Source organism: Artemia sp. Qi Xiang Cuo, chromosome 8, assembly GCF_049724085.1.
Source record: "Artemia sp. Qi Xiang Cuo chromosome 8, ASM4972408v1, whole genome shotgun sequence".
Classification (NCBI taxonomy): Eukaryota; Metazoa; Arthropoda; class Branchiopoda; order Anostraca; family Artemiidae; genus Artemia; species Artemia sp. Qi Xiang Cuo.
The window spans coordinates 5,636,864-5,656,494 of NC_142801.1; the positions used below are offsets into that span (position 1 = coordinate 5,636,864).

The 19,631-nt window shown below is 34.9% G+C and overlaps 1 protein-coding gene across 1 annotated transcript in view; it reads left to right on the top strand.

Annotated features, from left to right (window-relative positions):
- LOC148949095 (cytoplasmic dynein 2 heavy chain 1-like) overlaps nt 1–19,631 on the top strand; it is a 161,140-nt gene that overhangs the window by 23,443 nt on the left and 118,066 nt on the right. Inside the window, exons 7-9 of the mRNA XM_089093804.1 lie at nt 2,604–2,764; nt 6,907–7,074; nt 17,328–17,486. Coding sequence (XP_088949930.1) covers nt 2,604–2,764; nt 6,907–7,074; nt 17,328–17,486 — 488 coding nt within the window. The remainder of the gene's footprint in view (nt 1–2,603; nt 2,765–6,906; nt 7,075–17,327; nt 17,487–19,631) is intronic.

The following is a 19,631-nucleotide window of genomic DNA, read 5'->3' on the forward strand; positions in this document are numbered from 1 at the left end:
TCGGACAATGGACTGGGTTAACACTATGACCCCTAACTTTCCTCTCCCTTCACCCAATATCAATCGACCCTCCCCTTAAATTCAAAATCAATTTGTTTTCTTTCGCTTTCAACCCCAACTTAAAATAAACTTCTTCCTCCATGTGTCCTTCACTGTACTATACAGACTCAGAGATCCCGAGGCCTCCTTCCGAGCTTGCCATTGCCGTATTCCTTGCTCGTGTAAACTTTCTTTTACCTTATCAGCCACTGTATCCGAATTGGATCCCTTACCTTCATTCCAAAAATACGAATATCCTACTTCATCTAAAATTTTCTTAATTTCTTGTGGCCACCCTATATCCTACAACAAACTAAAATACGTTTCTTTCGGTAGCCTTTTTTTTCTTCTTAAAATTTTTATCCAAAACCCACTTTTCTTAACCTACTTAGTCCTAAATCCCCCTCCAGTACAACACTGTGAGCGGATTTATGCGCCCTAAAAACTCGCTTTAATAATTTCCTTAAAATATACTTACCATTGCATTCTCTCTAACTCCCCACTTTCTCTTAAACTCCACAGCTCACACCTGTAACGCATAACTAGAAGGAGTTTAGTCTTAAATAAATACTTATGCATTGCTAAATCCCTAACCTTTCATATTTCACTTTTAAAATTAAATTCATATACATATTTCCCTTTTTGTACTCTATACTTAACACCCTGTGCATAGTTACCATTCTAAAAACACTTAACTCCCAAATACACCAATACTTTTTTAATCTCTATAAAATCACCTTTAAATCTAAATTCATCATCTTTTCTTAACTTTCCACCTTTTCTAAAAACTAGAATTACCATTTTATTCTTATTTAACTCTAACCCTTTCATGTCCAAACATTCCGTCATTATTTTTAATAATTTTTGCATATCTTTTTCCGATTGTGCTATGAGAGCAGTATCATCAGCAAACAAAAGCATGCATATTATTGAAACCCTTCTCAGTACCTCCGGAGAACTTTTCTCCTTGAAGGAATCAACTATATCATTAATATACAGGTTGAACAAAATCGGTGACAGTGGGCATCCTTGTTCCCTGTTTTAAACTTATTCGTGTCAAAATTCTCCCGGATACCTTAGATAGTATTCTAACAACTAGGCCTGCTGCACTATATATTCGTGATCCCGAAGTGAAATGTTTATAGATTTAATAATGATTAACAGCAATTTAATAAATAATTCTTTTTTATCGTCAATACATTATTATTATTTTAATTTCCGTTCAATTTCAATTTATTTCAAAGTTATGCTTACCATGCCACCCAACACGTAACTCAGATTTAAATTTGAGCAATGTGCATTTCCTAAATACTTGGGCTAACATTATTTATTTTTTTATTTTATTTTATTCAAAAAAGGAGGAAGCCATAGGCTTGTCGCATAATTATTCCAAAGAATATCAAATCTATACATAACTTAAAAAGCAGTCCTAATTGAAATGCCAGAAGCCTCAATATCTTTCTCAGGTTGTCTATTTTACATATAAAAGCCAATGTCTTTGTCTAAAGTCAAGTCATTTTCATTTCATTAAATATTAATCTAAAAAAAATTTCAAAATAGAGGCCTGAATGAGGGTTGAGTTGCACACGACTCAGTTGAATGGGGTAGAGTTGAGGGATGATTGAGTTAAACGGTGGTTGAGATTAGCGAGGATTCAGTCAAACAGAAATGAGTTGCACGAGGGTTCAGTGGTACGGGGTTCGGTTGCTGGTAGGTTTCGTTACATGGATTAAGTTGCACGAGGATTCGGTTGCAATGGAACCATCCAAATTTTGTGTTTCAGTGTATGGCTTTTCAATCTCGACAGAGTGTTAAGCGGTGACTTCAATAACCATAATAAGTGGGTAAATGTTTCCAAAACTTTGGTCAAAAACACAAAAGTCACAACCCAATGAGTATTTTAGCTTGCGTTTTTGATCGATCAAGGTAATGTATCATGGAAAAAAGCACTATGGCTTTAGAGAACACTGTGATATTCTTCAGCACTAACAATCATCTTCAGCAAAATATATTATAATTATTCCAATTATTTGTGAAATCATTCATATAAAAAAAATTGGAAAATTAGACTTTGGAAAAAAAGTTCCAATGAAAAGTTTCACTTCTTTTTATGAAGGTTTTCTGTTATTCGCTATTTTATAAAGTAAATTTTGAGTGATTTAGATTCTTATAGGTTGTTTGTTTCTTATTTGTGATAAGATTATCACATTTATTTGAGATATTTTCCTGAAGAGGTACATTTGTCCTGTACCTAAAACGTTCACTTAGGTGTATTTTAGTTACTGTCTTCAGAATATACTCATATTTTGAGTGAGATCCTTTTTAATGTTAACAACAGTGATTCTTAGTTACCTACTTTTACAAATCCATTAAATAGATTGATTTCATTAATTTCAAACCTTTATTTTGAACTAATGAATTATACAAAATAAATTAATTCTTGTTTATTATTTTCATAATTAACTCTATTGATCTGTTTACTTTTTCGAGCCTATGGGTGTCATTGTTTTAGAATACCATCATTTTATTATATCTATCCTGTTTTTGTTTCTTTTTTATTTTAGACATAACTGCGTTCTCAGATTGTGAATGGATAGTAGCTCGCAACAAAATTAAAATTTTTGAAAAAATCTTAGAAGGATGGACGAAGAAAACTCAAAGCCCAGAAAGCGAAGTATTTGGTTTACCCCCATCATCATTGCCGTTAGTTATAGAACAATTAAAGGTAAATAAACAAGATTACTTTTTCAGCAGCCTGTATTGAAGGAGTCTGCTTCTTATGTTGATTACAAATATGTAAAAAAAATGCGACTCATTTGAAATTATCAGCGAAACATTAATAGCAAAAGAGATTTTATATACTTCTGAAAAAATGGGTAAGTCATCCCCAAGAGAATAGGAGAGGTGCATTGTAAGTTAAACTATCAAATTTTCTTACTTTAGAACTATCGAGTGAAATTCTGAATATATATATATATATATATATATATATATATATATATATATATATATATATATATATATATATATATATATATATATATATATATATATATATATATATATATATATATATATATATATATATATATATATATATATATATATATATATATATATATATATATATATATATATATATATATATATATATATATATATATATATATATATATATATATATATATATATATATATATATAGGAGGGAATCATTAATAACACCGTGAATTTGAATTTGGAGGATGAAAGAGCAAGCTGGAGATGTTTTTTCACCGATATTTTAATGAGATTGGATTATAAGTTATAAGTTAGGTTCATAAGATCATAAGTTTATTAATCCACATTCAGAAACAAATAAATAAATTAGATAACACTTTCAGGCTGGAGAAGACCTATGAAGGTTTGCTCGTAATCTTTTAAATTCTTTTTAAACTTAGGTACATGTTCCACCACTCTAATGCTCAATAGTAGCTCATTCCATACTGATCGATGGTGTTTCTATGAAAATGAAGACCTGGTACCCTAACGCAAATCAACAACTATACTATCATTTTGCCTAGCTCCAAAATTATGCAGGTCACTATTAACTTGGTAAAAATTCTTAAAAACATCAAAGGTTAAACCATTCTTACACTGAAACACAAATACTGCAGCTTGGTAATCGCTTATCTGACCTACATTAAGAAGCTTCAGGGACCTAAAACAAGCCCATGTGTCATGAATATCCTGGACACACCTATCGATTGTTCTAACAGCTTTATTTCTTAGAACGTGCACTCTTCTATAGTTGCAAAAGAAGCTACTTCTCCATAGGAGGCAACCGTAGGATATGTATGGGTAAACCAACGAATAATGTATAGTTAAAAGTGTTCTTTGAGGGAGAAAGTGCTGCAGACGTCGAAGTATTCCTACCCCACGTGCAATTTTTGATAATTTTGCTTCACTGTCACACTTTTATGCCAGATTGCAATCAAGATAAAAACCAAGGTAGTGGAGATGATCAACTTGCTTAACTAGATCACCACATAAGGCTGTCTGGCCAGACACATCCAGTGGTGTACCAACTCTACAATACGTCATTAAAATGTCTTGCCAACATTTACACACAATAGACTTAATGAAGTGAAAATCTCCAGTCTTTCCAATGTGAGATTCGCTTTTCTCACCAGGTCCTTCACAGATGAGGCAAAACACAGTTAAAACGGTATCATCAGCAAACGATGTACCACACACATCTTTCAAATACAGATGCATGAAATCAACATAGATGAGGTAAATTAGCGGACCTTACACTGATCCTTGTGGTACTCCAAACGTCACTGGAAATGCTGCTGAGCCAACATCATTCAACACTACTTTGAAGGATCTCCCTTTTAGATAACTTTGAAACCACTTTAAGCACTTTCCGCGGACACCTAACGACTCCATCCGACTTAGCAGAGTTTGAAAATCAACTGTATCGAATGCTTTGCGAATATCTCTAAAAATAGACAAAGGCGTTTCACCTCTATACATACCACTGTTTATTGATTCGATAAGTTGTTGCAAAGCATTCGTCGTCGAGTGCCCTTTGCGAAAATTGAATCAGGTCTCACTCAGCAAATCATTAGCCTGTAGGAAACTATGTAGACGTTAATAAACCACTTTTTCTAATAGTTTCGGAAACAATGGAAGAATCGAAATCGGTCTCCAATTTTCAATTTCCTTTTTAGGGCCCCTTTTATGAAGCGGTATCACTTTAGTAACTAGTAGCTGATCAGGAAAAATACCCTTTTCAAGTGACAGGTTTATAATAAAAAGCAGACACGGTAGAAAATGATGCATTATTGCCTTAAGTGCTCGAAGAGATAAGCCGTCCACTCCCACAGAATTTGATTTCAGAGATTTTATTATTTTAAGCACTTCATCATTTGTACACTGATCAAAGGCTAATTCAAAACTCTCACCTCTATTATCACATACAATGTGTTCTTGAAACTGTTGACATCTATTTCTTACACTATTTTGCACCTTAATACAAACATTAGATAAAAAATTAATAAACTCATTTGCAATTCCAGACTTATCATCTGTGGCGAACCCTTCCAGCTGTACTTCATTCCCTCCAATTTCAGTATTCCCATTGGTCATTTCATTTATCAGTTTCCATGTTTTTTCATATTTTGAAAAATATTATTTCTATTTGAAAAATATTACTAGTTTTCAAATAGTAATATTAGAAAACTTTCGATCATAATATTCTGCCATAGCTTTGCGACGTAATTTGTTCACTAAATTGCGCTGTTTTTTAAACAATTCATACGAAACATTACTTTTATCATCAAGATATCTTTGATAAAGCTCAATCCTTAGCTTTCTTTCTTCCAAAATTTCACTCGTTATCCATGGCTTACGAGGTTCCTGTTTCTTCATTTTCATTACCTTAATAGGACACGCACTTTCATAAATGGATAGAATAACAGACATTAGATTATCAAGTGCTCTCGTATGGGATTCATTTTCAGAAAACATAGGGGTCCAATCGATAACACTAACCTCTTCCGCAAACTTTTGAAGATTCCCTTTTTTCTTTAACCTTGTCTTTATTTTCTTTTTCCTTGGTCTGTGCAACTGACACTTCATAACAGTCACCAACCGAAGGTGATCAGAATCAGGAAAGGCCACAACATCAGCATAACAAAGCTTCAAATTGGAAGAACGAACGAAAATATTAAAAGTTTGGGTTGCATTCTTTCCAATAATCCTCGTGGGTACACTCACAAGCGGGTATAGATCATTATATATCATAAAATAAAAAAAAATCAACATTAAGATTAGACAAATCAAGCACGTTAAAATTAAAATCACTCAAAACAATATGACTAGCTCCAGACAGTACCTTTGAAATCAGCTGACTCATACCTCCCACAAAATCCTCCAGGTAAGCACTGGGTGGCTTATAATAATATTTTTTCTCCCATCAAATTCGGTTTCAATTGAAAAAACTTCAACCTTACCTTCAATATCTATTTTACAGCAAGGCATAATTTGGAGGAACTAAAGTGGACAGTGTTAGAAAGGGGAAATTATTTACTTTTTTGGGATAGGAGAAAGTATTTGGGAAAGACGAAGTAGGAAATAAGGCCTTACTTTTACCTTATATTTTGGGATGGGAAGGATGACTTTAGTCATTTTTAGAATTTTTGTGAAGAATTAAATGATATAAGGCGAAAGGGAATTTTCCAGGGTGAAATACAAAGTAGGAATAGGTGGATATGATATTAAGCTTTAGAAATTTTAAGGGAATTAAGAAGTTTGGACAGTTAGTAGGTCCTAAGTATGAGACATAGGGACCACTTTTTGTACTTTCTCTTAATTTGATCTGGATTTAAGGGTGTTTATTCATTTATGATTTGTTTATTGTTATATTTGTTGCATTAATCATGGCCCATAATGACATTTATAATTAATAAATATCGCATTATATCATACACTTTATTTTATAGCTTCTTGGTTCCCGAGGGAGCATTGGTCCCTTCTGCTCCCTGTCAGCGTCTATAGGAAGCATCCACATAAAATTAATTTTTTGAAGAACTTGCCTCAAAAACAGGCACCCTCCTAAAAAACAATTTGAGGGCTGCATTTTTCAGATAATCATTCTAAATACATTACTTTACAAATATCAGGCTTCGATGGAGAAATGGAGGTCAAAGGAGGAAGCTGTATCATCCTTTACATTTAAGAAATGTGAAAATTTCAAAAGCCCGTAATAGCAAGCTGCAAGTGAAGAACAGCCTTAGTCAATAGAAACCGAAACTATGAAAAGCGAAGTTCAGATAACAACATATGCAACAACAAAATCTATTAATTATACTTATGTTTTCAGGATATTCTACCATATTTAAAATACATAAAAGGTGAAGGATTTCATGAGAGCCAGTGGATGGAAGTTTTCAGCATCTTGAAAATGCCTTCTAAGCCAATTGATAAGCTGTCGTTTACCGACCTCTTAGAATTCAGAACACAAATAGTAGAAAATATTTCTAACCTAAAGGTAAGGCAGCTGAAAAACTGACAGCAAACTTTATGCATTCCATCCTAACCATTGTCACTGAATGGACGGTGTTTCACTAAAGTTTGTTCATCTGTAACCAATCCGACTGTTTTTGGGGGTCGTAAATTGGAATAGGAGTTAGCTAATTATGAGACCCAAAGATATACAAAAAGGGGATAGCAGCTTCTGATAACCTAGAAACTCAGATAAATAAAATAGATTGAATAATACTATCTCTCCTTATACTAGAAGTTTCCTGTGCTTCTGCCTCAATTAAATAATTCTTTAGTTTCAACTTCACGTAATTTCTTTTGGTTACTAGGGATGAAACAAATTGAATATGTTTTCCTGCCTTATTGCTCGACTAGAACAAACATTGTTACTGTGCAGTCAGTAATTTGTTTTTAAAATTCTTTTGACTTCACATTTTTTTCTCAGGGGAGTTGGAGGAGGTAGGTGGCTCTTAGTTAGACACAAGCAAACATTTTCCCCTTCTTGGTTCGTGTTATAAACATAAATTTTCCTAGTAAAACAGTGTCTGCGAGTGATGATGCCATCAGTACCCATCGAAGCTACTACCATGCAGTGAAATACTTTGCTAAGACTACCATCACATAAACCGTAATTTACCGGAATCTGCAAACGGATGCCACGACTTCAAATCCACAGGGCAAGAAGCAGCCAACTTTAATACTAATACTATCGTTAGTTTACCATTATTGTTTTCCATCTGACGGGTACTATCATCATCAGAATTTTCTTACATAAGCCTTACTGAGTTGCATAATTATGCGTATATCTGCAATGTGATTTTTGTAAATTTCCCAATTTAAATATTTTTCGTAGATTTTACGCAACGTGTTTTTTTAGCAGATTTTCAGTATTTGTTCACCGTAGAATTTGTCCACAGATTCAATAGCTTATCATTATGGATTGTAAGTTATAGGTTACACATGATAAAAATTATACGTTAGAGCATGATTTAGGTTATAAGTTCATTATTGGCTATAGACTGTAAGGTATAAGTTGCACATAGCATTTATCTGGGATATAGAGTGTATTTACCATTTGACAGCTTTAAGGGGCCTCCCCCATGCCACTCAGTATGTCCCCAGGTGACGATAGGCGAACGCCCTACAGATATGTAGGATACCTCCATACGAGGCACTGATCAAGGGGGGACCTTGTCCCTGGGGGTCTGAAATAGAAACTGGGGCACCCTACCTGGGGCCATAGATACATGCTGAGAAAGAATAAGGTCCCTCAAATGTACACTGACTAGGGTCCACTGGTGTGTCAACACGTCCCATGAGTTACAAACCTTCTTCCAGTAATGGTTTAAATTGCATGGTGATGCAGAACACCATCGTGGGAGGATCCTCTATAGGAGGACAATTGCGGTAGGGGGTAAGATCCAATGTGGTTCAATACCGCTTTCTAGGTCTATAATAAAAGAAAGGTTGAGGTGGTTAGGGCATGCTGTGCGGATGAAGGATGACAGATTGCCGAAGATTGTTCTTTTCGGCCAACCATCTAGGGATGAACGAAAAGCAGGTCGCCTCCGTCTGGAGTGGGAGGACGTCATAAAGAAAGATTTAAAGGAAATGGGAGCTTCGTGGGCGGGTGTAAAAAGGGAGGTTTTGAATAGATTGGGGTGGAGGAGGAGCGTGCGTAGCTGTGTTGGCCTCAGGCGGCTTGGCGCTGCGATGAGTTGTTAGTAGTATTAGTAGTAAGATCCATATCTATGGACCAAGGCCTCTGCAAAGGGCTGTCTCAATCCTTTTGGGGTACCTGCAACACTGGGGACCTTGCGGTCAACTCTATTCCCACTTGAGGAGTGGCGCCCCTCAAGGAAATTATAGTGTGGTAAACAACGCAGTATTCCCACTGGATCCTAATTATTAAATAAATTGTCCCGGCTTAGTCTTTTTTGACGGGCGTTTTTGGGCTTAAAAAGTTCTTTTTTGCAGATTTATCTACTATAGGGTATCTCCCCGTAGTAGCATAATATTTGTATGTTTGAATATATAATGAGTCGACGGTAATAGGCTTGAAATTGTGTGTGCAGGATTTCGACTCTTGTTGATTGAAAAGCATCGCCAAGTGCTGAAAACCCTATTGTGATCAAGATGAGCCCAGGACTGCACAAAGGCTCCATTGATACTGGATGTCCCAGGGACTTCCTACTGTCCTCTTCTAAGCCGGCTTAAGCACTTTGGTGAATACTTGAGAAGATTTGTTATCCCTGTAATGCAGTGGTATCCGGGATCATTGCTTTTCCAAAGGCCAAAATAATTTCAATGATTTAAACAACATGAAAATTGAAAGTTGGAATGTTACGACGCTAAAAAACCACTATCGTATCGACATTTTGACTGACGAATTCAGACGATTTGAACTGGACTTATTAAGAGTTTCAGAAACTCATATCCCAGGGATAGGAGGCATGAAATTAGGTGATATAAAGTACAAAATTGTTTAATCAGGCAGGAAGGATGTGGCATATAGACAGGGAGTAGGGATTTTGATGAATAAGGAAGCTGCTAAGTCATGTTTAGGCTGGGTAGGCATAATAATAGAACATTAATCGGTCATTTTGTGACTAAAAACATCAGGATATCGTTTATAGTAGTATATGCCCCTGTAGAACCGGCTGACGGAGATACTAGTGACTTAGATGAATTTTACTCTCAGTTAAGGGAGCAAATAGACAGGGTCCCAGGTAGAAATATGATGTATTTAGTCGGAGCTTTTAATGCCCAGGTCGGTAAAAATACGGATAGATGGTATTCTAGCCTAAGTAAATTTGATGTAGGAAAAGAAAACATTAATGGATATTGACTTTTGCAATTTTGTAGGTATAACAATCTAGTTATATCCAATACGGTGTTTGGTCATAAAATGGCTCATAAGTTAAAATAATATTCACGTGATTGTAAGACAACAAACCCCATTGACTATGTTATAATATACCGAAGACTGGAAGGATCAATACAAGAAACTAGGGTATATAGGAGTGCTTTTATTGATGATAAAAGTAAAGATCACCATCTAGTAGTGTCAAGGGTTAATCTAAAGCTGAAATTTCGGAAGGGTAACTACCTCCCGGGATGTTATGATGCAGGTAGACTCCAGAATGAGAATTTGAGAGAAACTTTCCAGGAATGTTTGAATACTAAACTTAAGAGTTTAAAATTTGAAAATGTGGATGATTGTTGGAATAATTTTGGAAAAATAATTTGTGAAGTTTCTGAAGGTGTGTTAGGGATAAAAGCTAGGACTGTAGCTAAGAATATTAGTAAAACAGCTTTATGTTTAATAGAAAGGAGAAGGGACTCGTACAAGAGGCATCTGAGTGATAGATCATATGAAAAAAAAGTAATTTAATGAAAGGGTAGAAAGCACTAAACTATGAACTAAGGAGGTGTGAAGTAGAGGTCATGGATAAAATTACCGAGGATATGGAAGATGCAGCTAGACGGTATATTAGTAAAATATTGATGCTGTACACAAAGTTTTAAGAAAAGAACAGTTTTAAAAAAGGTAAAGAATGAGTCGACCAAATTTTCACTTTTAGGTTAGTAATGGAAGAGTTTCTTGAGTTACCAAACACCTTTGGTCTTCAGTTTTATAGACTATGAGCAAGCGTTCGATTTCTGTTGATAGAAGAGCTTTAGTAAAGGTTTTATCCTTGTATTGTATACCAGACAAATACATAACAGTGATTAGTGCTAGGTACGAGAATGACACAGCAGTGGTTAAGGTAGGAAATGAGGTTAGCTGCTGGTTTTATATTAAATCAGGAGTTAAGCAGTGTTGTGTTCTATCCTCCTTTTATATGGATTATTTTGATCGACATTGTCTTAATGATCACAGAAAAGGCAATGAGAGACCACAGAACCAAATGGGGAGGAAAAAGTCTCCTGGGCTTAAATTTTACTGATAATTTAAGCATCCTAGATGAAAGTCTGAGCCAAATGAATGAACTTTTACAGGTTTTGCGAGCTCAGGGTGCTAGAATAGGTTTGAAAATTAATGTTAAGAAGACTAAATCACTGAGGCTTGGAATAAGTGAAGATGAAACGGGGACGTTGGGTAATGAAAAGATTGATCAAGTGGGCAGCTTCACCTACCTTGGTAGTATTTTTAGTAAAGGTGGTGGGTGCAGTGAAGATGTTAGAAGTAAAATAACCAAGGCCCAGGGTGTTTTTTCTACAGTTAAAAAAGTTTGGGAGGATAGGTAGATAAGTCTGCAAACCAAGAATAGAATATTAGAAGCTACAGTGATGACAGTGATCAAATTTGGCTCTGAAGCATGGGTGCTCCGAAAAGTGGATGCAGATTTGCTAGATGTTTTTCAGAGAAATTGCTTACAGATTGTTCTGGGTACCCGGATGACTGACCGTTTTTCAAACAGTAGGCTGTATGAAAAATGTGGTTCAACACCGGTTTCTACAGCAACAATGAAAGAAAGGTAGAGGTGGCTAGGGCACGTTTTGCGGATGAAGAATGACAGATTGCTGAAGATTGTCCTTTTCGTCCAACTATGTAGGGCTAAACAGAAAGCAGGTCACCCTCGTATGGGGTTAAAGGACATTATAAAGAAAGATTAAAGGGAAATGGAAGCTTCCTGTGAGAGTGTAAAAAGGGAGGCATTGAATATATTGGGATGGAGGAGAAGCGTGTGTAGTTGTGTTGACCTCAGGTGGCTTGGTACTGCAGTGAGTTGTTAGTAGTAGCAGTATTATTTATCATTTTCAACTTCAAAATGTTTTAGCTATGGTTAAAAAAGCTCTATATTTACTACCCCAACATCCATAACGTTTACTTTATCAGCAATACCACATATTTCTGTTTTGGAGTGATATGAAGTCCCCTTTTAGATTTTGGGTCTATACATTCATAAAAAAAGGAATCATTGTCTATAAAATATAATTTATGTTTGAATCACACTCACATAGAACATAATTAAATCGTCCTAACATCATCCACACGTAGTTTCCATAGATATTAACAGAATGGTAGCAGTATTTTCCCAAGAAATACTGGTCTTTTCTTCCTGAGTCTATTCGTCATCCGAGAAGATTCACAAAACATTTCTTTCCTCTCTTGTTCTAGAAAATTTCTAAATTGAATATTATTAATAAGTTTAAAGAGTTCGTTTTTTGTCATTGATAGGTTTTAGCCCTTTCTTCCACATAAAGCTCTATGTTTTAATGTAAAAGTCATGTCTGACACATACCACATTGAAAATTCAATCTACTTTACAGCATACATTCATAATCAACTCTGAGACTAAGTGTTGTAAAATTATATTTTTATTTAATTTTAATTATGGGGCTGATATTTTACTTGATGTCCCTGATAACTTTTCTTGTTTAAACTTTCATTGGTTGTAGATAGATAAATTCTCAAGTCGAAACTTTTCACGGGAAATCAAGTGAAATAAATGTTGATGGTAAATAAGATTTTCTAGGACGCCACTCATCTTTGCACAATACCCATACTTACTGTTATCGTTATCTCTTCTAAAATAGAGCTAGTCAGAAAAATAGAGCTTCTGATAGTCACCATTTGGCATGTGGTAGCAGGATATACATTTGGGTAGAGTGGGTTGAAGTCAAGGAAAATGCAATAAATAGGATTTTTACCAGCATCTGGTTCGGTAATATATAACAGCCCCTATAAAGAATTAAACCACCATAAATGACTGTTTCTACTAAAATGTAAATATCCTGATCTTTCTTTAATTGGATTCTATTGGATTTTATCATTTTATATATAGTATCATAAGTTATTTAAGGATTGTTTAGTCAAAAATTTGATTTTAGTTTGTGTAATTCTAAAATGGTGGTGTTGAGCTTTATAGAGACATCTGCATAAGTTAGAACATGTGAGACTAGGTCTGAGGAGGCATAATCCCACAAGTTTTGGCAGTAAAATTTTCCCGAAACATTGTATGCAAGTTCATAATTTTCTTCTGAATTTTTTTGATGAATTAAGTCATTCAAGAGTGTCTAAAAAAGAACACCAGATTTGAAACAGCCATCACTCGTATTTGTTGTAATTGGGAGCATTGTTTTTGTCACTGACGCTGATCAGTTTTTCTCTTATCCTTTGCTGTTGTTTTCCAGGCTAATGGTTGTGGTGTGAAATTCAAATGTGGTGTAAATGTTGGTAAATTAAAGTTAAAGTCCACTCTAATTCAGAGTTGCTTTTAAGACACACTTTATTGTGAAAACCTAACCAAACTAAGCAAGACTTACTTATTGATAATGAGCCCTTATTCATGCCTATGTGTCCCATCCTTTCTCCATGAATAAGAAAATTCTACATGATCTAATTTTATGCTTCCTACCCGTGAGATATGAGCTCATGAAACTTTTAACTGTCCTGTTTAAAATGTCTAAATTCGTCAATCGGAAGGTCAATACGAACAGGATTTTTTTTAATTGTTTATGATTACGGCTGTCACTTGTCTTCTAACAGCGGAGTTTGTTGCGCATTATTTTAGTGTTTTTTTCGTTGTGATGCGTGTTGTCACATATCTTATGACAACAGATTTCCTTCTTCTTCATTTTGATTCATCATAAACTGAGAAATTATTTTCATGCAATCTACTTCAGCTGTTCGGATTCATTGGAGACAAATCAGCAGTTTTAATCAAGTTAGCAAATTCTGGCGTGAATTCAATTTCTCCTACCTGTTTATTCTTCATAGAACAATATCTTTTATAGGATATGCATTCTTTTGGGAGGTGATCGCTAATCTAAGCGATAATTTTACTTACTTTTACTACGCGACAGTCACGCGTTCTTTCATCAAACAGTTCGTGGTAACGAACTGTAAGTAAGGAGCGACCCGGCTCAATGGTAGCCGAAACTCTAGAAAACGGGTTTTTGATACCAATAGATGCATAAAAATAATCATATTTAAATGCTTATTTCAAATATATGACTGTCACCAAGTTTAGTCCCACCCATCAAAAGTTACACGCCTGAGAAAATTTGGCTGATTTTCAAAAAAAGGGGGGAAGACCCCTTAAAAGTTATAGAACCTTGATGAAAATCACACCATCATATTCAGAGTATCAGATAACTATAACGTTGAGGTTTCAAGCACATATCAACAATGTGGAATTTTGCTTTTTTTGCCAGAAGAAAGATCACGGATGCGTGTTTATTTGTTTTTTTTTTTGTTTTTTTTTTTCCCAGGGGTGATCATATAGACCCAGTGGTCCTAGAATATCACAGGAGGACTCGTTGGATCGGAAATTAAAATTTCTAGTGCTCTTTTTAAGCGACCAATAAAATGGAGGGCAACTAGGCCCCCTCCCACGCTCATTTTTTCCCGAAGTAACCTGATCAAAATTTTGAGATAGTCTTTTTGTTCAGTATGGTTGAAAATATGATGAATATGCCCTTTAGGATGACTTAATCCCCCGAAGTCTCTGGGGGGAGGGCTGAAAGTTATGAACTTTGCCCAATGTTAACATATAATATTGGTTATTAGGAAGTACACAGACGTTTTCAGGGGGGATTTTTTCTGGTATATGGGGGGTGGGTGGGTTGGGGGTTATGTTGGAGAATCTTTCCATGAAGGAAGTTTTCATGAGGGAAGTGACATTGCTATGAGGGGGACACCGGATATCCTATCATTATTTAAAAAAAAGGTCAGAAATTAAACAAAAAAAAACAACTTTTTCAACTGGAACTAAGTAGCAACACCTAAACTTGAAACGACCAAAAATTATTACGTACATGATTGGGTTCACCCCATATTCAGTACCTCGCTCTTTAAGCCAAAGATTTTTTAGTACTTTCATAAGAGCTATTTATTCTAGATAAAGGCCTTTGTGATTAAGGGGTCATTTTTAAAGAATTGGAACAAAATTTGATACTTTAGCTTAAAGAGCAAGGTATTGACTAGTAGGCGAGCCTCCTAATATACGTATTAAAAATATATAAATATATAAATTCGTTACGTAAGTTAATTCGTAAGTTACGTGTATTTATTACTAATAAAAACGTTCGTAAATAAAATTAAACAAGTTTTGAGAAAGCCATTTAACCAAATAAAAGTAAAATTAATATGCAAATTTTGTTTTAATTATTCATGTAGGTGAGCCAGAATCAAAACCTGCATCAATTCAAAAACGTTCATAAACTAAATAAAAAAAACAAGTTTTTTTAACTTAAAGTAAGGAACGACGTTAAAACTTGAAACGAACAGAAATTATTCCGTATATGAAATAGGCTGTCCCCTCCTCAACGCCTTGCTCTTTACGCTAAAGTTTGACTTTCTCACAATGCTTATTTTTTAAACAATAAAAAAACTTTAGCGTAAAGAGCGAGGCGTTGAGGAGGGGACAGCCCCTTTCATATACGGAATAATTTCTGTTCGTTTTAAGTTTTTACGTCGTTCCTTACTTTCAGTTAAAAAAACTTTGTTTTTTTATTTAATTTTCATTATAGTTTCGATTTGTCTTGTAACTGCAGATTTTGTTTTGCAACATTCTCATATGAGGTTCGTTATGGTTCTTGCTTTCACTTGTCTTCTAGCTACAGATTTTGCTTGTATATTTTTTTATAATTTCACTTGTGATTTGCTTCAACACTCGTTGATGCATATCTTCTAGTCCATGATTACGCTGTGCTTCAATTTTGTTCATTATCTCGGACCATTTTTCCTTGAATTTTACCTTTGTTGTTCAGATTCAATTATTGTCCCACATAATTTTGAATTTGCCATAGATACCTAAAACGATTGGTAAAATGTTAAAAGCTGCCTCAAATATATTTGAAATTGATGTCATTCATATGACTTTTTTTTTTCATGGCTCTAAATGAATTTCCGAAAGTTACGATCTATCTAGATCATTTGGTTCTAGCCAGAAACCGTTGGTGTGCCAATTTTCAAAAGAAATTATCTAGCCGTTTCCGAAAAAAATACCGCCATTTGGCATGCTTGTATATATTTGATTCTCTAATTATGTATTTCCATACCCTGAGAAATTCTAGCAAAAAAGTCGATTCCTGCTTCTTGTTAATGCATCAAAGAAGCATCTATTGTACAGGATTTGTTCTCTTCAAAGACTCATTGCGGTTCTCAACTTCACTTCTCTTCTAAGCCCAGATTACATTTATGATTCAATTTGATCATCCCTGTCACTTTTCTCCTCGCCAAATATTTTGTTGCCAAGTATTCATAATCCTGTGTAATTTCCCATGAAATCAGAGATTCCAAAAAACTTATTTTCCGGTTTTTCTCTAGTTGTCAAATTTTTGCTTTAATCTTGTGGTTATATAATTCAGCAAGAACTAGGAATGTTGCTATGTCTGTGCTCTCTGAAATATCTAAAATACACATTGGCATAGGCCTAATCACTGTTTTATTCTTTAGTTTAAGTTACAGCATGGCAAGTCAGTGATTTCAGTTGAATTGAAAAAATTCTGTCGTGAATTAAGTTCCTCATTCCTGCTTATACTTTACGGACGCCAAAATAACACATTCCTTGTTCAGTTGTAATTTTCATGAACAAATATATTACACAATAGCCTAATTATTAGGCTAGTCTTATTTTTTCAGTCACAGATGTGATTGCAAACTCAATAAGATTTGCTGCTGTTTTTGTTTTATGCCTTTGGCCTTAGCTTTTGAGAGTCATTTATCATCTTGTATAATTTCGCACTTGGCAAAGATACTAAATATTAATGCCTCCTTCCGTTTTATCAATCACTGGCTAGATCACGCTACCCTAACACTTTCTTTCATTCCTTTACAATTTTTTTTTTCTTCTAACCTCTCACGCACGATAAATTAACACGATTCTTCCTTTAATCGTAATTTTGATTTTTATTCTAACAACAAGTTTCGTTGTGCAGCATTTTTGTTTTCAAATCCACATGATCTTTGCTGTTTCTTGTTCCGTGCCTCTTTCAATAGCTGTTCAGAGCAGTTTGTTACCTTGTATAATTTTGCTTGTGTCATAGATACTAAAATGACATAATTATTCTTTTATTCTTTATTTTCTAGTGATAGGATAGCAAATCAGCAATATATATATATATATATATATATATATATATATATATATATATATATATATATATATATATATATATATATATATATATATATATATATATATATATATATATATATATATATATATATATATATATATATATATATATATATATATATATATATATATATATATATATATATATATGTGTATATGTGTCTTTCAGGAGCTCACTGCTCGGGCTGCCGAAGAGGGTATTATAAGACAAGGATTGCTCGAGTTGGATCAATGGCAACATGAAGCCAAATTTGTTCTCTCTGATCACAAGGACTCACATGGATATGAAATAAAAATTATCAAAGACATTAAGGAGCCTTTAACTAAGGTAATTAAAAAGTTTTTTATTGTGAGGTTGTGTAAATAGAACGGGGTTTTTGATGTCAAGACTTTAACAACACTTTCAGCATTACTGATACAACTATTTCATTCCTATGATTTAACTTTCTTATGGCTTTATGGATTTAAAAATTAATCTTAAACCTTCTTCTCTTTTTTTTTAGTTAAATAAAGAGTATTCTTATAATGTCCAGTTGAACTAAAGGTAATCATTGCAAGTTTTGTCTTAATGTGGTCCTAGTGATTATTTTTTCTTTTATTTTTCTTGTGCTTTTCTGTGGTGAATGACCAGGCTAAATATCTGTTGAGAGTTTGATATTTAAGTTCTATGCTGACATCTGATAAAAGGCCAGAGAAAAATGTACATGTAGAGTTTGGAAAAGGCTGAAGGGCATCTATTACCCTTAAAAAAAAAACAACAAGTTTACAACTAAAACAGGGAAATTAAATTAGCATTGAGACAATCAAAGTATACTCAAACCTGTTGTCATGAAAGGGGCTGTCCCCTCCTCAACGCCTCGCTCTTTATGCTAAGTTTTATATTGTCTTAAAAAGTAGAGTTGGGACAAAGAGTCAAACTTAGCGCAAAGAGTGAGGCGTTGAGAAAGGGATAGCCCCTTTCGTACACGGAATAATTCCTGTCCGTTTGAAGTTTTAATGTCGCTCCATGCTTTCGGTTAAAAAAAAATAATTTAATTTCTGAAATTTTTCAACTAATGCAGGTTCAAATTTGGTTCACCGTACATGAAAAACTAAAATAAATTTTCGAGTTAATTTTGGCAGATTTATCCCGAATATGAATAAATCATATACCTCTTTAATACGCTTCTCTGTACGCTAATTGTGTTAGCACCTTTAAAAAAGGATACTATTCTAATTAAATGACCCCTGTGTTTCACTGCGGTTCTTAAAATATTGGGACAAACAGTTAAACTTTAGCGTAAAGAGCAAGGAATTCAGAAGGGAAGAATCCTTTTTTTTTATTCCAATATTCACGGCGCCAGGTACTTCAAAGTATCTGATATGCCGCTATTCATTTACCTCTTTCAATGGCCTCGAGGTTTTAAATGTCTATTGAACCTTCTTTTGAAGGTGTCAACAGAGGGATTTGCAGGGATAATATCCCCAGGAAGATCGTTCCAGATAGAAGTGGAACAACGGATGAAGCTGTTCCTCAAGTACTCGGTTTTCGGCGTATCCTTCTTTAAATAATTGGACCGAGCTGTGTGCCTTCGTATCTGCCTTGTAGGCTGGACAAAGGGGGGACAATTCGAGAGAGCTCGTCTGAGGGAGGCAAATTCATGTACTTGTAGAAAACATCCATCGACGCTACATCAAATCTTTCATTTAGAGGCTGGAGCAATTCTTGTGTAGAGGCGCAGCCCGCCCTATTTGCCATATTCTAGATCCTTTGAAGTGGTGCCAACAGCGTTTTTGGAGCGCCAGCAAATAGCGGGCATCAATATTCCGCTATGGGTCAGATGCAAGACTTGTAGAGTGGGATGATCGAGCTTGATGGAAGAAGGTTTTTGCAGCGAAGAGTAACTCCCAGCTTTCTTGTGCAGGAGGTTCTCACCCGATCAAGGTGGTTGTTTCAAGAGAGATCGGTGGAGAAATGAATCCCCAGTAGACGAAGCTCGTCGACTCTCTTCATAGCTTCATTTTTGAGGATGAAACTAGGGTGTTTACGTGGCACCTTTAATCGGGTAATTAGAAGCTCGTTTGTTTTAGATGCACTAAAGTTGATCATCCATGCATCAGACCACTTTTCAATTTTCAAAAGATCCATCTATAGGGAAAGGGAGGCTTGTGCTGGGTCTTCGTGTTTAGGGACGGCTGATTGTGTCGTGGTATCGTCGGCAAAGTGATGGAGAGGGTTTGCGAGGTTGTCTCCCATGTCGTTTATGTAGATAAGGAAGAGCGTAGGTCCCAAGACACTGGCCTGGGGTACCCCTGCTTTCACTGGATATTCGCGGGAAATAAACGCGTCAAGAAAAACCCGCAGTGAACGGTCGGAAAGAAAGCTCTCAATCACTTTTAACAAACATCCACGAACACCATACACATAGAGTTTCTTTAGCCGGCCACGGTGCCATACTCTATCAAAAGCTTTCGCAATGTCGAAGGATAGTAG